Genomic DNA, 23,326 nt, shown 5'->3' with positions numbered 1-23,326 from the left:
TTTATGTGATTAATTTAATATGCTTTATTTAGAAATGCTCCAATATTAACCATAGGTTTAAACCTGCAGCTTGATATTTATGTTCTTGCTGTTATAAGGAATTCGACCAGCTGAGTGATGCAGGAGATTCCATTTTGTGAATGATATGCTTTTTAAAAAAATCTAATATAATGTATTACTGTAGCCTTGCTTTGGTTTGTAATTAACAAAAAAAAATCTAGCAGGGTGTTTTTTTTATTTTAAAATTGAAATTAATGATTTTTTTTGTTCTTTGTTGTCAGTCATAGATATTAATTGCTTTGTTGGGACAAAAAAGCTTGCAGAATTTTAAGGGTTAATGCTCAGCAGCTGGGTTAAAGAGAAATATGCAATCATAAAGCAGTGTTAAAAAATGCCCCAAACCTTGCAATTTCTATTATTCATGAGAGGGTTAAAATCAATTTGTCAGACTCGTCCTGTACAGCACCACGGTTAGGGCGTGGCAGATCACTTCATTAATTGTGTGATGCTCTTGTAGCATTTTGGCATCATTTCAAAAAATAAAATACAAATAAATGTCTATTTTTGTAAGGATTCGGACAATTAATTTGGAAAATGGTTTATTGAATGTATTGCTACTTGCCTTAACATATTATTCTGAATATACACAGTATTCTCATTATAAATTGTGGTAACATATCTGAATATATGTCATAAGATGCTTAAAGACATTCAGTACTTAAATTGTTAATACTCCAGAAACGTGAACACTTAGAGAGTGGCCACTAAGGGTGCAGAAGTGATGTTTAATATTTAATGAGCTGTCTGGGAGTGGTGGCACGGGTGGGTGGGAGGTGGTGGTATTGGTAGTGGGGGTGGGGGGTGAACTGGTAGGAGAGTATCAGCAGCATTTGACTGTGCAGCTGTCGGCAGTGCCTGTGTGTACAAGAGAGACAGAGAGAGGGAGTGAGAGACAGGAAGAGAGGGAGTGAGAGAGCAGCAAGAAAGAGAATAGGAAGGGAGAGGAAAAGAAAGGGATACAGGCATCATGTTGTGCTGCATTAGAAGAACTAAACAGGTACAAAATATTGTCTTTTTTCAGTTTTTTGGAGCCACATTTCTGCAGTGATATATATCTTTTTAGGAGTAGAAATTGAAATATTTTTAGCAATATAAATGTCTGAAATTTATAATTGGAAAAAAAATGCTTGACTTAATATTTTGTGACAATACATGATATGTTTGCATGACCATTGCTTTTCTGAAAATTAAATTATGAAATGGGGGAAAGGAAAAAATGAACATGATGCTTTGTATGTATTAATGCTTTGTTTCATTTTAGTAAGATCTGATAATAAAATTATTACATGAGTAATGGCAGCTTTTTAATGATTGCAAGTGAATTATGAATTGAAAGATTGTGACAATTTATATTTGGTTCTGACTTTCTGACTGTTTCATTTTAAGAATTTTTTTTCAACAGCTAAAGGAGTTTAAATACCTGAAATGCATCAGGTTCAGCACAGCATTTGGATTCTGCCAGTGCTTCATTTGAAAATGCCTTTTGGTTTGATATTCAACAAGCATGATGCTAAGTCTCTGTGATTTTAGCCAATGGCCGATTTAAATTACACATTAGTTGAAAACAACTAAGAATTAGAACAAATATATCTAAAACAATCACACCATTATGCACAAAGGTCATTGCTGCAGTAACAAAAAAATTAGTAATCGTAGATACTGTACTGCTGTGTTAATCAGGATGAAGGGAGATTTTTTTTTGTAAATGGCCAGTTTTTCAGCTATTTAGCTGAATCTTGCACTGGAATTTCAACGTGCGATCGTGTGGTTTGGCTGCAGAGGTCCAGCTTTGGGAGTGGCACCTAGCATGCAAGGCTAGCTAACACTCTATGCTGGTCCTTGTGGTGGAGTCTTTCCTAACTCTCCTTTGTGTTCTGGATTTTTTAAATGCAGGCTTGTTTCTAATTTTTAATCCATGAAAGAGGATGTTTTACACTAAAACCCTAAAAATAGTAAGGTGAATAAAAATGATTAAAGAAAACAAAGAACAATGCCCAATCATATGTAAAAGGAGGTTGAAATCTTAATTTTACTTCGACAAATAGGAAATACCTCTCCCTTAATTCTGTTGTATGAAATGATTATCTGTGCAAGAAATGTAAGGACAATTTTTTTTGGAAAATGCTCCTCATGGACAGGTGACCTATGCCAACTTTGTAATAAAGATTTGAATGGGTGATCACAGCATGAGCAACAATCTTCTATGTTTCAGTCTAGTTGTTGGATTGGTAGATCTAATCCCCACATTTGACAACCAATTATTGTATTTTACAATAATTGTGTTGAAAGAATATTAAGGTATTCTTGAAAAACTTAACTTTCAAATTAAACTGAATATTCTGACTTAGCCAGGAAACAGAATAGAATTATTGTTTTATCCTTTAATCAGTTAAAAAGGGATTTAATAGTATATGCAATAGAAGCTTCATTAATCAATGCTGTCTGTAATGATATAATTGAATTATAGACAAATTTATTTTAAACTGATGGATAAGGTAAAATTAAATTTAGAATCTGATGCTGCCAATGTTCTTCAAAGTGTATCCATTACCTCACCCAAAAATCAGACCATATTATCTATGAAATCAGATTTGCTTAGAGAGATGCACCATTGTACAAATATCAATCTTCATAAATATCCTCTAAAATTTAATTTGCAAATTGCATAAATAAACTAGAAAGAAAAAATAATATTATTTTTTCACAATGCAACAGTATACATAAATTAATCAGCTAAATAAAGACATTAGGGCGGAGACCCTGTATTAGATAAACAATTTGTAAAGATAGAATTTTGGTAACTATATCGTAACTCCTATAAAAAGGCGTTGACTGCAATAAAAGAGTAAGTGTGTGCTGAGTAATGGTTTTTGTTTTATGCTTGAATTAAACCAGTATTTATTAATCATTAATAATGCAGAGCAGAGTGTTCATTAGTTCCTAATTCAATTCATCCCCTATGGTTTGACCTGGACTCAGTTCAGGTGTCTAGGATGTTCAAACAACATTCGGCTGTTCTAAGCACACACATCTTTACAGAAGTGCTTTGTTCTGTTCAAGGAAATGCTTTCAATTACTATATATATATATATATATATATATATATATATATATACATATATAAATTTCCAGGCAGGCTGCAGCAATAGTTCAAAGCATCCAGATATCATGATGACTGCTGAATTTGTAAGAGTTCCTAATATCTGCAGTCATCTATTAGTAATTACGTGGGAAGGCTTTTGATTAAGCGAATAGAAAAGTTTATCATTCATTCCTTCTACAATTGCAAAAAGACAGTGCAAATAGACAATGAAAGATTGACTTCTGGGCAGCCTTAATCGTTTTTCAGGGTAATTGTTATTCCTGTAAAACTAAGAATGTAGGGACTGCTCTCTGAATCAGAAAGAAAGTAGGTTGCCAGCCCTCAAGAGAATTTGCATCATCATTTCTGAATCATGCTGATGATGTAAACCTTTGTGCTAAGTGATGAGCTCTTATTACACAATAGACTAACATGTTGTTTATATATGCTCAAGTTAATATATAAGTATTCCATGAAAAAAACATGATTTTTTTTGTGTGTTGGTATAGCCTGTATGTCACATCAAAAATAAAATTTTCTGACTTATGAAGAGGTTTTATTCTGTGTAGCATTCAAAATTAATTAGTACAAACAGATAAAATATTTATAATATATAATTAAATGACTACATATTCAATCACTTTGAACCTTCCTACGACATAAATCATTAGACATTACCAAAGCTGTAAACCTAAAGCTGATTTCTAAACTGTTTCCTGAGAAGCCTTGGCCCACCCAGAAGACTAACAATATATTTCCATGTGAGGAAACACCAGCTTGATCCAGAAATTTGTGACAACTGTCAACTACTGAACTGTTCCATATTTTCCCCCACCTTGTCCACTGACACTATATAAAATGTTGCACAAATCACTGGCTTAATGACAATCTGTGCTAAAGCCTTTTATATTCTGCAATATAAAATCCTATAATTGCCAGCACTATGCATAGTTATTGGGAGAAGCAGTTCAGACATTACTCAGTTAGATTTTTCAAAAACTTTAAAATTATTTGTTCAATTTGATTTCAGGATGAATATTATAGCCATGAATATAATGCAACATCATTCTATTAGGTTTAATCAATAGTTCAGCTTTGTTTGGAAGATTTTTCAGCTGCTATCTTCAAAAATATGACTTGTATGCCTTATGTATATAAAATATATATAGCTAATACACACTCATCGTACATCATTGAGTGGTCTTTCTGGAGAAATGACTTTTCACTGCCTAGGTGGATGTATAAAGGGAATCAGACCATTGTAATAAACTCTATTTTATGTCTCTGGTTTCTAATTATATTGAAAAACACATCCCAGTTGAGGGCAGACGCCTCCCAGTGGGAGGGAAAGAAAAGTTGGTTGTGTGCCTTCTGGCAGACAGCCAAGACGTACATTATTGGAGACCTGGAGTATGCTGCTGTTGTAAGGTGTGTCCTCAGGCAATGCTAGTAAAGGGAGAGTATTAGGAGGACAAAGAAGGTATTAAAGCTTCATAAGAAGATGCATATATTTAAGAGGGAAAGAAAAGCAAGATGGTTTTCAAAATTGTCTAAACATTTGCTGTTATATATTTCTAAAACTAATGTTAAATTATTTTTTTAAATCACATTATTTCTAAATGTCATTTTTCAATAATTTTGAATTTTTGTGCTGTTCAATAAATTAATTTTAAACTTTATGTAACATTGTAAATAAATCAAATCCACCTTCTCAGTTTTCCACTTAGCAGAATTTATCCTCATTTCATACCCTTTTTTTGGGAATGTTTTCATTCATTGTTTCGTCAAGGAAAGCTGCTTAAATTGATGTTTAAGCATTTGTAGTATAAAATACACAGCAATGATTATAGTAAATAAGACTGAATATGGCATGAAGTATTTGGAACCATAAAGCTGACATCTGAATCTATTTAAAGGGATTAAGCAATTATTCTCCATGTTAAGATTGCAGTTAACTGCATAAACTAAAGTCTAGTGCCAAAATAAGGCTTTAATTGTTCTCCATGCTTTTCTTCATCAAGATAAATTAAGCTTGTTCTTTAACTTTAATGTAATACATTGAGGCATCTAATTTTTTAGCTTTTAATTTAGATATGAACTCCATTGAGAATCTTCAGTCGGAGCACTGCTTATGTGTTTCAAGCTAATACTATGTTGCATAAGGAAACCACAGACTCCACACCTCTGATACTGTCTTACCACCATTGGAGACAAGCACAAGATATTTTTTCCCACTACTAATATTTTTGAAACATTATATCAGTGTTCTCACAGCTATAGCTCATGAATACTTGGCACCTTGTGACTTCTGGTTTCAGCATCTAGAGCAATTTTGTGAAAAATCTCGTTTTATATGAGACCAAATTCCGCTCAGTTCTACTTCAATCTGATGAAAAAAAACATGAATGACCTTTTTCTACTTACTGCCTGATGGTTAAAGTACAGATTAATTATTTTAGAATGGAAAGAGACTCAATCCTACTTTACACAGTAAATGGCAACTGGAAGAAAGAAATAATGTATAAAATGGACAGCATGTCAGCCAACAAAAGAATATGAGAGTCACCTATTGTTTACAGGAATAATCTTAATTCCTTCAATGTATGCACATGGACATTAAGACTTTCTGGTTGCCATTTTAACTTTGTTCTGTTTTGTACTTTTTATTGTTATATATTTTTGAGATCTTAATTTTGAAAATGATTTCCAATATCTAAATAGTTGCCCATAAATTCTATTATGAATTTGAGGTTCTGGTAAGTTCATTTTCCACCTTTCTTAATAAAAAAAACCCATCTGGCTCACAAACCAGAGCAAAAATATTGGTCCTACCCGTTAATACACTTTTCACGTGCAGATTGGGTTTACCTCAGGTCTGGTTGTGCTGTCAAGTACTTCTGTGTGCAAACATGCTACTCAGAGAGCTGGCCTTGGCTTTTTGGTGCACAATTCTTCTCAATACTTCTGACAATAGTATGGGGTCAATCATATGCCAAATTAAATCACAGATCATTTGATGCACGTTTCCCACTCCTAGCAGATGTCAAAGCTTTAGACTGCAACCAAGGCTCTTCATTGAACTAAAGAGCTATGAGATCTCCATGAGGTTCTGATATCTATGTCACACACACATATGTCATGATTTGCTCAGGATGCCTAAACCTGATTGCAGTTTGCTCCAAACATTTTAACTTAACACATCAGTGAAACACACATTTTTTTTTCCTCATGGAAGATTTCTCGTTCTAACCATGCTTGGAATTACTGAGTCAGGGCAGACAATTTCTGAGTTGGTGGATTGGAGGCTCCACGAAGAGAGGATGTCCTTCCCCTCACCTCCATGATCACCTTTTACAGGTGTTCCATGGGGGCTGCAGGAAAAGGTCCTTTAAGTACTTATACCTTTCCCATTGATTTGTGGGAGTGCTTCATGCAGCTCCATTTGAGAACTCCGCTGCTCCTTCAGTATGCTCACTGGAGCTTTTGGATTGGAACTCTTGCTCAGAAAACTGGATAAAGATCAAAATCCATCATTACCTCCAGGTTGCCTCAGAATGGGAAGCTATTGCAAATTGATAGCTTGGATAGTGGGCAGAGTTGATTTGCCATGAATCTAATTTGCAATATTAAGGCTGAAGATGACAATTATCTAGGACTGAGTTACAACAGCTCTAGTAGAGCACATACATTTTACTGTTGAGGTTCTAGTCTCAGATGGTCCTGATATCCCAGGGCACCACTTTCAGAAGGCAAAACTCGGAGCAAAGTTATGGCCAAAACTTGCAAAGATATGTTTTAAATGCAGGAGATTCTGCAGATGCCAGAAATCCAAAACAATATATGTAAAATGCTGGAAGAACTCAGCAGGTCAGGCAGCATGTTGGTGTTTCAAGCCGATACCTTTCTACAGAACTGGAAAGGAAAGGGAAAGACACCAGAATAAAAAGGAGCAAAGAGGTGAAGAAGGATAGCTAGAACGAGATAGGTGAAACCAGTTGGGTGGATAAAGTTGAAGGGGTGGAGATGAAAGAATCTGATAGGAGAGGAGAGTGGACCTTAGGAGAAAGGGAAGGAGGAGAAGATAGTGGGAGGTGTTAGGCAGGTGAAAAGAGGTAAGAGGCCAGAGTGAGGAATAGAAGAAGAGGAGAGGAGTAGGGAATTTTTTTCACTAGAAGGAGAAATTGAAATTCATACCATCAGGCTGGAGGCTGCTGAGTCGAAATATAAGGTATTACTTCTCCACCCTGAAAGTGGCTTCATCATTGAACAAGAGGAAGCCATGGACTAATATGTCAGAAAGGGAATGGGAATTGGAACTAAAACGTTGGACCACCATGAAGTTTGGCTTTTGGCAGATGGATTGGAGGTGGTCATTGAAGGGGTCTCCCAATCATGGATGCAAACTCTCAAGTAACATCTTTTGTAATCCTACTGTTTCCCACATCTATTCTGACTATAACTCTTCTCACCCTGGCTCCTGTTAAAATGCTATTCTCTTTTCTTAGTACCTTCATGTCTGCCACATCTGTTCTCAGGATGAGACTTCCCTTTCCAGGACATCAGAGATGTCCTCTTCTTCTAATAATAGGGTTTCTCTTTCTCCACCATTGATGTTGTCCTCACCTGCATCTCCTCCATTTTCCAGATGTCTGCGCTCACCCTTCACAGTGTTAGAGTTCCTCTTGTCCTTGTCTAGCACCCCATGAGCCTCCACATGCAACACTTCACTGTCCACAGCTTCCGCCATCTCCAAAGGGATCCTACCATCAAGCATGTCTTTACCACCCCTTCACTCTCCACTTTCCACAGGGATTCCCTTGTCCATAAATTCTTCCCCACTAATCTCCCTCCCAGCACTTATCCCACACCTATCCTTGAGTTCAAATGTGTATTAAGTTGCAGAGAAAAGGGATGCATACAAAGAACCAAGTGAATGTCTATCAAAGAGTAGAGACCATTTGACATAGATGCTTCTACTGCCTGAGTCGGGTGGGGCAGAAGATTTGTTACTCACAGTTCATACACCTCAAGGTAATGGAAATAGAGCAGATAAATGAGAACAGAGAAAAGAGGAAAAATCCTGACACTGCATTCTGAAGTCTCCAGTGCATCAGTGGGGAATGAACATATCCTGCCTATGAATAATTTGTGTATTTCAATGTTTAGAAAGATGTTTTAGCTCATTGTCATAATGACCAATGCATCTGTCCTTTAGCAGGAATATAAGCTTTGCATGAACTTTCTCTCACCACACACCATTCACCACATAATCTGGGATGACAGTGTTCCTATCAAATTTAAGTGACTTGGGAAAGTGTTATGCCTTGTGCTGGTATCATTGAGCAAACAATAACAGCAAGTTGAAAACATTCCTTATTGTAAGCAGGCTGGGCATATCCTCCAAAGGGAAATAAAAATGAAAATGGAAGGAAAAAGATGTTGGGAGTAGGGAGTGGGCAGTGAGATCTTGTCTGGGCTGTTCTCAGTCTGTCCTCCCAGATATGTCTTCCTTCTCTGTAGTTTGCAACTCCTACAATCTTTTCCCTTTTTTCCTTCTATTCTCCAAATTTTCTATTCACTCACTGAACATATAGCCTTGTTTCTTTTAGCCTATCCACGTGGTCATCTTGGTTTAAACCCTTCAGAGACATCCCTCCTTCCCCACCCTCTCTGCAGCTTAACAAATTTCTTTTGTCTTCTTCCCAGTTCTGACTAAGGGCCTTTGACCTGAAACATTACCTCTGTTTCTCTTTCCACAGATGTAGCCCGACATGCTGAGTACTACCAGCTTTTTCTGTTTTTATTTATCTACAGTTTTAAAAAAATTTCACTTAATTGGTTGTATTTACAAGCATTAAAAGAATAATACTGTCTTCATGTCATGATGCTACCAGATGATTAAATTAAACTAAATTACACTGAAATTCCACCTCTTTGCGTGGATTCAATCGTTGAACTTCGAGCTGTCACAAGTACCATAAACGTTGGAAAACAATATTTATTCTTACAAATAAGATTTTAAAGCAGGAATGCACATTGGGTTGTTTTTAATTATTTTAAAAAACATGGAATTGGCAAGGTTTATGCAAAATTTATTCCAATTCTAAATTTGTTACTGCAGGCCACTCTTTCACAATCTGATCGCATTGGCTCAACTACCAATGATCTGACCACCTAAACTCAGCTGATTTCAGTTCAATAATGAAGTGTTATTTTACAAATTGTCTTCAAAGCAAAGTAGTGAAGAGCAGTGAGCTTTATTAATATCCTGTCCAACACTGATGTAGCAAGTAATATTGCTAATATACATGTAGACTGATCACTCATCTCAGAATCTGTGCAAACTTCCTTTCACTGTTATCTAGCCATTTGATTAAACTACAGCTGAAAATTAATTCATTGACTGTGAAGTGCCATCTTATTGCACTAATGTGCAATGCAAGGTAGTAATGCACATTGGATAGAATGTTGAGAAGCTGTTTTAGGAATATTGTATAATTTAATGTCAGAGTTACAGATGTGTCAATAAAATCTGTTCTGTTAAAGTGATATAGTAGAACACAACAGTCTACTGTTGTAGTGTACTTGGAGGTGGCCTGCTGATGTGACATATCTCATCAAAAATATTCACCCAAAAGGAATCTTTCAAAACTTGGACCAGAGATGATAGTTTAATCAATATTTTCAATATATCAAAAGAGAAGTGGCAAGATCTGAAAATGAAATTGAAAACTTATAATCGCACGAGCAGAGGAAAATGTTTTCCATGGGACTCAGCAGAGGAATAACAACATTTCACAGTCAATGAATTAATTAATAGTATGGATGATGACACAATTACCTCACATGCTCATGTGCCTCATTTACATACAAGGAATATCACAATGATTTCTCTCCTTGGTGCAGTATTTCATTAATGTCCAGCAATTACAGATTCAGTCAGTTAACTACACTACTCAGATCTTCCTACCTATGTTTGGATCTTTGCATCATAATAATTCTTTGAACTGATGATTACCTAAAATTTAGACGCCTTCTCTTCTTTAATGGGAGTGTGTGTGTGTGCTATATCGATTTCTGCAATACATTGTGTGTAATAAGTTCCAGTTTATCTCACTGTAATTCACAATGGGGATATGTCTGACTTTTCCTTCAAGTTGCACAAGATTGCAGATTTGTCACACATTTGTGTTCCCTATTTGTTCATTGCTCTTCACTTACAGTTTTGTCTGTTTTTTCTCCTTGCCATTTGATTAAGTCAAGCTTTTTTATTTGTTTCAACCAGTATTGGTCCAGTTTCTCATCTAAATTAGAATTGGAATTAGCTTATTATTGCCATACTTTTCATTACACTTTGCTTAAGATAGTAGAAGGTAAAGCACTAACGGAATGCTGAATAAAGTGATACAGTGTGCAGAGAAAGTACAGTGCAGACAGACACCAGGCTACAGTGAGGTAGATTGTGAGATCAAGAGTCTATCTTATTTTCCTAATGAAACATTCAATAGTTTTATAACAGTGGTGCAAAATTTGTATTAAGCCTAGAGGTACATGCTTTCAAACTTTTATACAAACGTATTTTTTATCTGTTGAGAAGAGAATGTTTGGGGTGGGTGCAGACTTTAGTTATGCTGGCAGCTTTACTGAAGCAATGAGAAGTATAGACAGAGTCCACGAAGGGAGGAAGATTTTTATGATGTGCTGATCTGAGAATCTGATAAATTTAGATACATTCTGAATCGGCAATGTAACAACAACTCTGCTGGATTGAATCCTGTAATAATATAAATGATTAGTGAAATAAGAACCTAGCTTAACAATGATCAGTAGTTAAATGTAAATAATTTTTTGGAAACTATCACTTCAAGGCTCCCTTAAAAATGCACAGAAATCTTATATTCACAAGCTAAGTTCTGGGTGGTTTGGGGAAATTAATGAATATTGGACACCAGCTCACATTTTAACTTGTTTAAACAGATGTCTGACATTAACTCAGCAAAAATTAGTCTCAACTCTACGAACTTGCATTCTGTCATTGTGCATGATCCTGAGAATTCATCTTCATTTGAATTGGAATGCTGTTGTGGCTTTTCTGGCAAAACTATTATGGAATTTCTGAAATAGTTGTTATACCTTGTTCCATCATTAATGGAGGAGTCTTTGGTGACATTGAATTTTCAGAATCTTTGTCAACATCTGGCCATTTATATAAAGCCTTTTGCAATTGCCTTTATTGTTACAATGCAGGAAACTGGCTATCATCAAGGTAATGAATGTAAATTAAACAAAATACATAAATTTCTCTGGATGTGATACATCCACAATATTGCACGAGTGGCTTCAGAAGATTGATAAGAAAGATCAATTATTCAAAGTGTAGAAAGAGAGGAAACTAATTCTCCCATAGTTAGGAATGAACATGGCAAGTAGATTAGACTTTTGAAGTTAATAATATTATGTGAGTTTGATGTTTGAAAGAGTGCCATAATTCAGACACTTAGTAAACTGGTGATAATCTGTAGGCACTAAGTAAATTTCATTTCAGGTTCATCTTCATGAGACGTTGGGAATGATGAAAATTATATCTTTACTTCAGTCATCATTGATTAGTGAAAAATTCAAGTTCTCCATTGTAAAATGGCTGTACTGACACTAAATTGAATTGGTCCAATACTTAAGAGTGTATATATAACCTTGCCTCAAACTGACATCTTCTGTGTTGACTCAGCAATTTCGGCAACTGTGACTGGAAGGTTATCATCCACTAATTTTAAGGTAAAGATTGTCCTACGTTATACTCTTCATGTGGTAACCACTAGAAAGCATCTGGTTTCGTTCAGAAGACTGACACTTGATAATGTAGTCACATTCAGGTAATGATTTTCCATCTCTGCATTCCAGAATCTATCATGATTAAAATAACATTGTTGGATCTGGTTTGTAATCAGTGACCAATATGAATGATTCACCCAAAGAAACTGGAGAAATTAATTCGATAAAATTATATTCAGTTTTTCTTTCACTACCTGTCCAAGAATTTGTACAAAGCGCTAAATGATATTGGGGTTTCCACAATCCCCCTTCCATGAAGTGACTGATAAAGGATACCTATTTGTAGATTGAGGCATTGTACATGACCTTCAAGGTCTTTGTGTTCTACCAATAAGCAATTCCTGCTTAAATGCTGTTTGCAAAAGTTGTATGCTTTCTCTTGATCCCCATTTTATCTCTATTTCCATTGCTTTTTAAGCATCTGATGCCGTGGTGCTTATCCTAGCTAAAATCTGGAGTGATATTGAACTTTACACAAAAATTTGAAAGCTTTGCTTTTCTTCCTGCAATTTATATTTTTTGCATTTGTTTCCTTGATAGTCTGTAAGCCATCAGCAACCACCATTAAGATTGAACTTCTGGCCGGACAAAAGCATCTCGTTTGTTTGAGCTTTATGCCATGATTATGCAATTATTTTAAAGATGAAATATGGATACTGCCTTTCTTATTACTAATGAAAATGTGGTGGTCATCCTGCCTGCATACATAATGGTTATTAAATCCTTAAAGCAGCTTACCTACTGTTGCCTGGAAGATCTTCAGTGGTGGATTAGCTCCATGGACCGTTTTAGTAGAACACAGACCTTTTATTTACTCTCTTTGACTACATTTAATAGAGATTAAAGATGTGACAAAGTTTGGTATTGCCAATTCTGTGTAAGGATCTTTTTCATTACCAGCTGCAAGGGTGAGTGCCACTTTATAAACATATAGCAAATCAGACTTAGATGCTAGCAACACACATAAAATGCTGGAGGAACTCAGCAGGACAGTCAGAATCTATGGAAAAGAGTATAGTCAACGTTTTGGGCTGAAACCTTTGGCAGGACTGGAGAAAAAAAGCTGAGGAGTAAATTTAAAAGGTGTGGGGAGGGGAGAGAGAAACACAAAGTGATTGTTGAAACCTGGAAGGGGAGGGATAAAGTAAAGAGCTGGGAAATTGATTGGTGAGAGAGACAGAGGCCATGCAAGAAAGAAAAGGAGGGGGAGGAGCAGCAGAGAAAGGTGATGGGCAGACAAGGAGATAAGGTGAGAGAAGGAAAAAAAAGGAAAAAGGGATGGAAAATTGAAGGAGGGGTTGAGGGGCATTACCAGAAGTTAGAGAAATCAATATTCATGCCATCAGGTTGGAGGCTTCCCAAGCAGAATGTGATGTGTTGTTCCTCCCACCAAAGTGTGGTGTCATCACATCAATGGAGAAGGTCATGGATGGATATATTGGAATGGGAATGGGAAGTAGATTTCAAATGGTGGCCACTGGGAGAAATCCCAGTTTTTCTGGTGGATGGAGTGCAGGTGCTTGGTGAAGCAGATTCCCAATCTCTTCCCCCCACCCCCACCTTTTAAATCTACTCCTCATCCTTTATTCTCCAGTCCTGCTGAAGGGTTTCGACCAGAAATGTCAACAGTACTCTTTTTCCATGGACGCTGCCTGGCCTGCTGAGTTCCTCAAGCATTTTGCGTGTTTTGCTCGGATTTCCAGCATCTGCAGATTTTCTATTGTTTGATTCTTGGATGCTAGCACAGTTAGGGACTCTTATTCACCATGTGTTCTTTTCATTAAGATTCCATCCTTCTCTAGCTTCTCCAGCTATTCTTCCAACTAATGCTTTAATGGTCCTAGTTCATAATAACATTCATCTTGGAATGCATATACACAATAAGATCAGTAGAAGAAACCTTAAATGTTCCTTTGTTTTTATTGTAAGGATATTTGCCAGCATGATTGCATGGTATCCTGAGGGACATTAAACATACTTTTCCAACTGAACTTTGGATGTCATTGCCATTCCTTGCTTCACATATTGGTTACTTCCTGTAGTAATTTCTAACAAATAATGCATTGTATTTCACATTAGGTTTCAGGCAAATTCATGTAAACATCACACAAAAAATTCTCATGCTCTTAGTTCATATCCTCACAGCTATGACCTCAGGATATAGCCCTGAAAGGGTTAGATGTGATATAAACAGCACTCTTTAACTTACTGGGGAGTGTTAACAGCAATGAATCCATGCAGGGCTTGGAAGTGGAATTACACTGGTTGCCAAAGAATAATTCTTGCTAAAGATATCCTATTTGTACAAAGCTTCCAGTGGCACTTGGCTACATTACAGGCTAACCCAAAATGCTAAAGGCTTTCAGAGTGTTAATCAAGGCATGTAGGGTTCAAGAAGTGTCTGAAAATACACGATGCCCTCTCTGAATACCTGCACTTTGGATTAACTTGCAATACAGCCAAATGCCACTAGTGGCTTTGAATGCCAAATTCACTGAACCAAAAACTGAAGGTCCTGTACCATGTTGATAGAACATATATTGTTTTGTATAATTCAGCGAAGAACAGCAGTATCCTAAATGGCATGTAGCTGCAGAAGCAGCTTGGAAGGATCCTGAATCTGGTTTCTGAGTGCAAGAGTGCCTTAACCTGGATCTTGAGAATTGTCTGAGCTCATACTTGATGCTTTTTTGAAATCTTGGATCTCAGGAGTTCCCCGCATAAAAATGGCTCCAGCAATAATTGTTGTTATGAAAGCGATTTCAAGATTCTTTTGCAATTTTTCTGCCTTTCCATCAAGTAAGCAAACTTTCAAGAAGACAAGATTCTGCCTGTTTAACAATTTGGATGGAATACATTTATCATTTAGTCATGGCTATATTAACCTTGCAGCATGCTATTTATAAATATGTAATTTTCTGGATAAATCTTTTAATGAAACAATATAGTCACCAGATAGTTTCTCTATACTTTGCTGGACTTGTGACTCACTGTTCCTTCACTTGTGTTGTGATAATATTCTTTGAAGACCGGAACTGACTTGAGTTCTCCCTTAAGCCATCTATCATCTTCTCCATCAACTAACAAGTGTCTTCTATGTCTCAAACTGTGGCCACTGATTTACTTTGTATCTTCTCACATATTCCATTAAGGTCAATGATGACTTACTTTCACTCTATTTCGATGGATGCTGAAATGATTGATGAGGTCAAAGTGGAAACAGCACAGATGAGGCAACAGGTGTCTAATAGGTTTGAATGGTGAATGATTTTTTTTGATGTTCAATATACCTCCCATTATTAATGCTGGACTTCTGCTTGCCCCAGCTGTTTGTTCTCAATGTTCCAAATAATATCGCTGAATGCCCCTTCTCCATTTTGAGTAGTCAGTGGTCCTGGTAATCAGTGGGTACGTTACATTTTTTTCTAGGAGTCCTCAAGGACATCCTTAAATTTTTCCCTTTCTCTTCCTGCTAATATCTTTCCATGACAGACTCCTGCACACAGGAGTCTTATGTCAGGCAAGAAATGACATGGCCTTACCAACTGTGCTGACTATATTTAATTGGGGCCATAATTCTGGAAATGTTGGCCTGGAAGGAGACACTTTCATTGGTACACCTGTCCCTCGTGAATTTGCAGGATTTTGCAGAGACTGCATTGGTGATAATGTTGTACAGGAGGATGAGGTCCAATAACACATGCAGCAGATAGGAAATTCACAAGAATGATCAGTTCATATTTCTATGCACATCTGCACAGTTTCGTTTTATTGTGACTAAATGAATGTTGTAGTGGTGAGCAGAGCAAAGATATGGCTCTGTTAATGAATGAAGGACCTGAATGAACTGATCTCACACAGACCTATTGGAAAGGGACTGTATGTGTTTCCTTCTCTTTCTCCTCCTCCTCCTCCTCCTCCTACCCCTCTTAGCACAGCTAATCACTGCAAGGCTGGTGGCATTGATCATGATTTTCATGCAACATACCTGAAGATCACCACAAAATATGGGATTCCCACTGATGAGCATAGCAATGGCCTTTCAATTCTAATGAATGCAGCATAATTATTGTTTCAGCATGCTATTGCTGTTTTCGTTTAGATTCTTTGTGACAAAATGGCTTTCATCATTCAAATGCTTCCAGGTGTGCAGGAGTTATGAACTCTTCTAGAAATTCACCACATTTGTTTAAATGAACCCATAAACACTACCTCACCATTCGCTTTTATACTATTTATATATCTACCTATTGAATAAATTCTTATTGGGCTTCCAGCCTGGTACAGGTACCAATTTTAACCGATGTTTCAATGACAAATTCTGCTATCTTCAGCCCAGATGATGCCTAGGTGTGTCTATTCTGGTGGTGTATATATATCCCCATCATCCATCACTCTTGATTAGTTAGTCCTCAACCAATCAGGTTTCTGCAGTCCCACCATGTTTACAATCAAATTCCAGTTCTTATTTAGAGCAAGATCCTCATCTAGTGAAGGAAACAATTGAACTAAAATAGGAGAAAAAGAAGTTAACAAAGATGTAAGTCTTACTTTAAGTAAGAATTTGCATTCAATTGGAAGCAAGGTAGGACAGCAGAAACCTGATAGGTTGAGGACCAACCAATCAGGAGGAAGGGATGATGGGTGTGTATATACCACCAGACTAGACATGCCTAGGCATCATCCACAATGAAAATGGCAGAGTTTGTCATCAAAATGTCAGTTAAAAATCAATACTTGTACCTAGCTGGAAGTCCAAGAAGAGTTTATTTGTCATATACACTGGGAGAGCACTAGATCCTTTTTCATATATCTATTTATTTAGAGATACTGCACAGAACACACCCTTCCAGCCCAATGAGCCACATCACTCACAGCCCACTGATTTAACCCTAGCTTAATCACAGGACCAAGAGGGAGGTTCATCAAAGGTATAGACAGATAGGAACAAATGAGGTGCTTATGGAGTATAAGAAATGCAAAAGAACATTTAAGAAAGAAATCAAGAGGGCTAAAAGAAGACAAGAGATTGCCCTATTAGACAAGGTGAAGGAGAATCCTGGGTTTTCTACAAATAAGTTAAGAGCAAGAGGATTGCAAGGGACAAAACTGGTCCTCTGGAAGATCCAAATGGTAATCTATGCATGGAGCCAAAAGAGATGAGGGAGATTTTAAATGGATTTTTTTGAATCTGTATTTACTCAAGATATAGACGCAGAGTCTTTAGAAGTGAGGCAAAGCAGCAGGTAGGTCACGGACCCGATACAGATTACAGAGTAGAAGGTGCTTGCTGTTTGAAACAAATTGGGGAGGATATATCCCCAGAGTCTGAAAAGATGTTACCTTGGACCCTGTGGGAGGCAAGTGCAGAAATTGAAGTACCTGGGGATTGGAGGATAGTTAATGTTGTTCCATTGTTTACGAAAGGCTCAAGAAATCAACTAGGAAATTATAGACTGGTGAGCCTGACGTAAGTTATGGGAAAGTTATTGGAAGATATTCTATGTGAATGGACATATGAGTATTTGGATAGACATGGACTGATTATGGATAGTCTACATGGCTTTGTGTGTGGTTGACCGTGTCTAACCAATCATATAGAGATTTTTGAAATGCTACCAGGAAAGCCAATGAAGGCAAAGCAGTGGATGTTGTCTATATGTCTTTAGCAAGGCATCAAACAAAGTTCCGCATTGGAGGTTGATCACGAAGGTTCAGTCACTTGGTATTCGAGATGAGATAGTAAATATTAGCTCTGTGGGAGAAGCTAGAAGGTGGCAATGGTTGTTTGCCTCTCTGACTGGAGGCCTATCACTAGTGCAGTGCTACAAGGTATCAGTGCCGAGTCTATTGTTGTTTGTCATCTATATTAATGATTTGGATGATAATGTGGATAACAGGAGCAGCAAATTTACAATTGGCACCAAGATTGGGGGTATAGTGGACAGCAAGGAAGACCATCAGAACTTGCAGAACAATTTGAACAAGCTGGAAAAATGAGCTGAAAAAATGGCAGGTGGAATTTAATGCAGACAAGTGAGAGGTGTTGCGCTCTAGTACGACCAACCAGGGTAGGTCTTACATGAAGAGATGTAGGGCACTAAGGAGCATGGTAGAACAAAGGGATCTAGGAATACAGGTGCATAATTCTTTGAAGGTGGTGTCATGGGTAGACAGGGTCATAAAGAAAGCTTCTGGCACATTGAACTTCATAAATCAAAGATGCTTATGAGGCCTAATATGGAGTATTGTGTGGAGTTTTAGTCACCTACCTAAAGGAAGGTAGAAAATAAGATTGAAAGAATACAGAGAAAGTTTACAAGGATGTTGCAAGAACTAGAGGACCTGAGTTATATGGAAAGGCTGAATCAGTTAGGAATTTATTCCTCGGAATGTAGAAGATTGAGAGGAGATTTGATAGAGGTACACCAAATTATGAAGGGTACAGATAGAGTAAATGCAAGCAGACTTTCTCCACTGAGGTTGGGTGAGACTACAACTAGAAGTCATGGGTTAAGGGTGAAATGTGAAATGTTTAAAGGGAAATATGAGGGAAAACTTCTTAACTCTGAGGGTTGTGAGAGTGTGGAATGAGCTGCCAGTGCAAATGGTGTGTGAAAGCTTTATTTCGATGTTTAAGACAAGCAGGTCGATGGGAGTAGGCGGATGGTTTTGCATGGACTATATGGGTCAAAGGGCCTGTTTCTGTGCTGTATCTTTCTATGGTTCTCTGACTCTATAACAATTTACAATAAGTAATTAAGCTACTAAACAATATGTCTTTGGACTGTGGAAGGAAACTGAAGAACCTCGTGGAAACTCACATGGTTCACAGGGAGAGTGTACAAACTCTCTACAGGTGGCGCTGGAATTGAACTCCAAACTAAAGAATGCACTGAGCTACCATAGCACTGTACTAACCACAATGCCACCGTATCTATTAGATAGATATCATAATCTATCTATTATGATATGTAGTAATTTTTTGTCTTGGACTGTATTGCTACCACAAAACAACAAATTTCATGACATGTCAATTATAATAAATATATTTATTCTGATTCTGAAGTCCAAGCTGTACACAAAACTGACAAAAATGAACGCATTTCTCAGCTAAACAACACAGGGAATCCTAACACTCTTGACCAATGCAGATCTTGCCCTGTTTTGAGATGAGGAGTGTGCTTGATATGAGAAGAAAACTGGAGTGAGTCAAATTTTGCATCCATATTCTTTGCACACATCTCAAATCAGAAATTCCTGAGTTGCTGTGTAACACTAAGTCCCTTGCAATTATAGGTGCCAATCTTAAGCCAATTTAAAACACGGCATGTGATATCTGGAAATGACTGAGATAATTGGATAGAGCAAACGTTAATGGACTACATTAACAATAATAAAAGCACATGCTCCCAAGCTCGTGGTTTTTCTAGGAAAACATACAATACCGGAATCCAGTTTAGAAAGTCTAACTGTCCTTGCTTCAAAGGCAGTGCAATTCATCCTAGACAATTATCACTTCATTAGTCTACCCTCAATGATCAAAGTAATTGAAAGTGTCATCAATGCTATCAAGTGCCACTTACTCAACATTAAATGCTCACTGATGCTCATGGTGCCTTTCAGCTTCAAACATCTTCTCAACTTGGTCCAAACAAAAACAGATAATCTGCGTTCCAGAAATTAGGTCAAAGAAAATGCCTCTGAATTTGAGGTTGTATTTTACCTGATTGGTATTTCATGGAGACAATAAGGATTGTGGACCATTATATTGTAACTTAAACAAAGATAGTTGAGATTGCTGGAAACTAATTATTTCAATGCTAATACATTTCTGCTAGATTTCCTCAAATTAATGTCCTGAATTGAAAGTTCTTGAGCTTCTTCCCACCATCTTAAAGTTATGTAAGGATGCTTTCTGATGAGCCTAAGTTGTTCTGTTCCAGGCAATCTAAAGTAAATGGGTAAATGAGTTTTTATGTCATAAACTAGCATCGTTACTCTCAGGATATAGGTACTTTAGGCACAATGGAAAATGTTAACAACTGGTATCAATTATGAGTGCCAAAAATTCATAGTCCTGTAAGTTTCATTAATGATGATCTCTAAATAAACATAGTTGTCCTGTTTATTAGACCGTCAGTCAAATAATGAGGATTAAATTTTTGTATCAGAAAAAAACATATAGACATATAGACCTTTGAAATAAATTAGAAAAATCTAGACGTGTGACATTTTCAGGCACAATCTTTTTATTTCAGTGCTGTAATTTTGCTGCCTTAAAGAATGCTGTTTCTTTAATTTTCACTTTTACCTATGATGCCCAATCCCTTTTTATTTTACATTTTTCAGACGTAAGAGTGGATATGTGGGGCATTGGGTTTTGAAATTATTTACAATCTGTGTTAATGTGTGTGCATTTACTTTGAGGGTATTTGAAGTAGATGTGTACTCGTGTGCATTTTGCAATATGATGTTTTGTGGTATTTGTAGGTTGCTATACTGCTGTGATGTGTATGTATATGCACTTGAGAAATGCATATGAGTTCTCTAAGTATGTGTGAGTGTGTTGAATGTTCTTATAAGTACGCACAATGTTTGCTAGTGTGGAATATCATTTTTTTTAAGTTTGCAGGGTGTGTTTTGGAGCTTTGAAATCATCCTCCCCTGTATTATATTTGTGGGTAATGATTTAAAATTCTATTTTTTGGGGTCCCTCTAGTCCAGCTGGGTGGAGTCACTAGGAGCAGATGCAAAGACTGGCCTTAAAATCATCCTACCAAAATTGCATGGTTCATTCAATTGTATCAATATTTAACATTCAGGACATTATAGTAGACTAATAAATTGTGCTTGAAATCTTGGCAATGGTTTTAATGGCGGAAGTCATTTGTTGAATATTTCATGGAAGGAACAATTACGTGCAGTAGGGACTCTCTGAAATTCATTAAGGAGAAATTTCATTTACCTCAGCAGAAGTCTGGCTGCTAAAAAGCAATGAAATATAAGTATTTATAAACCCTGCTCCTCTACCTGGCTGCCTTCCCACCTGACTGGTTCATTCCATTCAATCCCCGATCCTTGCCACAGCTCAGAATGCATCAATACACTATGACAAGCATTTCCCTTTTCCATCTCTAAAATATAACAACCTTGAGTACACTTAAAAGGATTTGTACCGCATCCTGACTAATTAAGCCATGAATTTATGGTTTGCTAAATTTCTGAATCCTGTGCTGACGTTGCACAACCTTTGTGAAGCTCCTTGTTAGTTATGTCTTCAAGTGTGAATAATTTTGGTATTGTTTAGATTATTTTAATATTTAAATTTCTATGGTAAAGATTGCATATTTTCTGCATCATTAGGTGTATTGTACATGTGTGTGAGAGGGTAAACACATTTTAACCTTGAGGATGAGTGTAGAGGTTAAAAATCAAAAATAGTAATATCGGTCTTAACAAGCCTCCAAAATGACGACCTGTGTCACCAGAATCAAATGCTCAAAGGGTAGAATATGATAAACCAACAACAATAGTAGCATTCTTTTTTTTCATGAAGTGCTTAATCTGGAATGGCACCACTGTCGTGTAATGGTTAGCATGCAGCTTGGGATGTCAGAGTTTGGAGTTCAATTCTGGCGTCCTCTGTAAGAAAGTTTGCAAGTTCTTACCATGTTCGCATGAGTTTCCTGCAACAATCCAAAGACATACCAGTTAGTAGGTTAATTGGTCATTATAAATTGTCCTGTGATTAGGCTATTATCATTATTATGATCCCATTACTGTGATCATACTTTTGGCTTTCCTAGGCACTGAATCTTTCCCCACCTCCAGCCTCCCCACCTTGCAGTTATTATTAGTTCCGCTTTGTTTGCCAATTACACTGCAGGAAAATAATGGCTGCCAAAAAATAACAGAAAAATCAATAACAGTTAAATACATACATTCCCAAATGATAAGCTTGTATCTTGTGAATTGATCTACTTAAAACACTGGCTGATCCTTTGTAAAGTGGCATTTTCAAAATAAATATATGAACAGATTTCCCATTGGTTAATACTTCTTCTTTGCTTTAATGTTATTTCTATATCAAGTTTGAGTTTTAATCCAAACAATATTTGGTTTGTATTATTCACTTGCATGATATGTGTACTTCTAATACCACTGATTTACCTTTAATTTGCGTTTCAGAAGAATAGACCACAGTATTGGCTCATATTGGGACCATTTTGGATCTGAAGTTACACACAAGGGTGGAAGACCTCCTTTGCAATGTACACTGATAAACGATTAATTTTTTTTAACAGCCAGTGAGGTTTTGACAACTAATGGTTCTTGTTGGAAATAGTGTTGGAAAGCCAGCTTTATGACAATCAATGGTGTAATTCTATGGACAGCATGTCCAAATCAGAATTCCCCAAATCCCAAACGTTTATTTCTGTATCAGCACAATACCACCCAACTCATCACCAAAATTAAAACAGAAAATGCTGGGAAAGCTGCTGCAGTATTCTTACTCTCACAAGAATTGTCACATCCTCCATTTTAATCTAGGTGGCTGGCTACAGATTTTAGCCCAGTCAGCAGGTGCTGGTAAGCTATTTGGCAGTGGGATGTTCTACTGTACACAAAGTACAACAATCATATGGAACTACAAATGGGATGAAGGACTGCAACTGGACTTGCTTCCTCTCACCCAGTGAAATTCTATGGGCAACAAATCAGAAAACACCATACGAACCAGGTCTCTGATACACTTAACCCTTACGCATTCTTTAGTGAGCCTATTAACTGAGTCAGGAAAAGATATGTTTCACATACTGCAAATTTACAAGCTGAATTGCTTCCTGTTGACTACAATAAAAGGCTGAGCTGTGCTACATGTTAACCAGGAGGCTGAATCTTGCCTATTTGTCTTGCTTACAATTTCAATGAGATATTCTGATCAACTAGCATAGAGAGAGGGTAATTAGTCAACTGTCTTGAAATAAACTTAATCATCTTTGGGTGAAATGGAAAATGTGCTGCCTGTCACCAGTGCCTTCCTTTAAAACTCTGCAGGCATTCTCTGACTGTGCCATCTTACAGGCCATGATTGTTCTGATGATAGATTAAACCAACTTTTGGTTCATAAATAGGTGATTGAGCATAATGGCTACTAGCTCTTCTCCAATTGTTGACTATAACCATTACCCGAAAGTGATTTATGCTGAGATGGTGGGAGAGAGATTTTTTTTCAAGTTTTAAGCACTAGAAACTTGAGCAACACACACAAAATGCTGGAGGAACACAGTAAGTCAGGCAGCATTTACTGAAAGGAATAAACAGTTGAGGACTTTCATTAAGACTGGA

At 36.9% G+C, this 23,326-nt stretch overlaps 1 protein-coding gene across 1 annotated transcript in view; it reads left to right on the top strand.

Annotated features, from left to right (window-relative positions):
• Positions 1 to 867: 867 nt before the first annotated feature.
• Positions 868 to 23,326, top strand: part of gap43 (growth associated protein 43) — a 189,076-nt gene continuing 166,617 nt past the window's right edge. Inside the window, exon 1 of the mRNA XM_059968196.1 lies at positions 868 to 1,057. Coding sequence (XP_059824179.1) covers positions 1,028 to 1,057 — 30 coding nt within the window. The 5' untranslated portion in view covers positions 868 to 1,027. The remainder of the gene's footprint in view (positions 1,058 to 23,326) is intronic.

This window comes from Hypanus sabinus, chromosome 4 (assembly GCF_030144855.1).
Source record: "Hypanus sabinus isolate sHypSab1 chromosome 4, sHypSab1.hap1, whole genome shotgun sequence".
NCBI classification, from domain to species: domain Eukaryota; kingdom Metazoa; phylum Chordata; class Chondrichthyes; order Myliobatiformes; family Dasyatidae; genus Hypanus; species Hypanus sabinus.
This window is presented reverse-complemented; position numbering and strand designations above follow the sequence as displayed.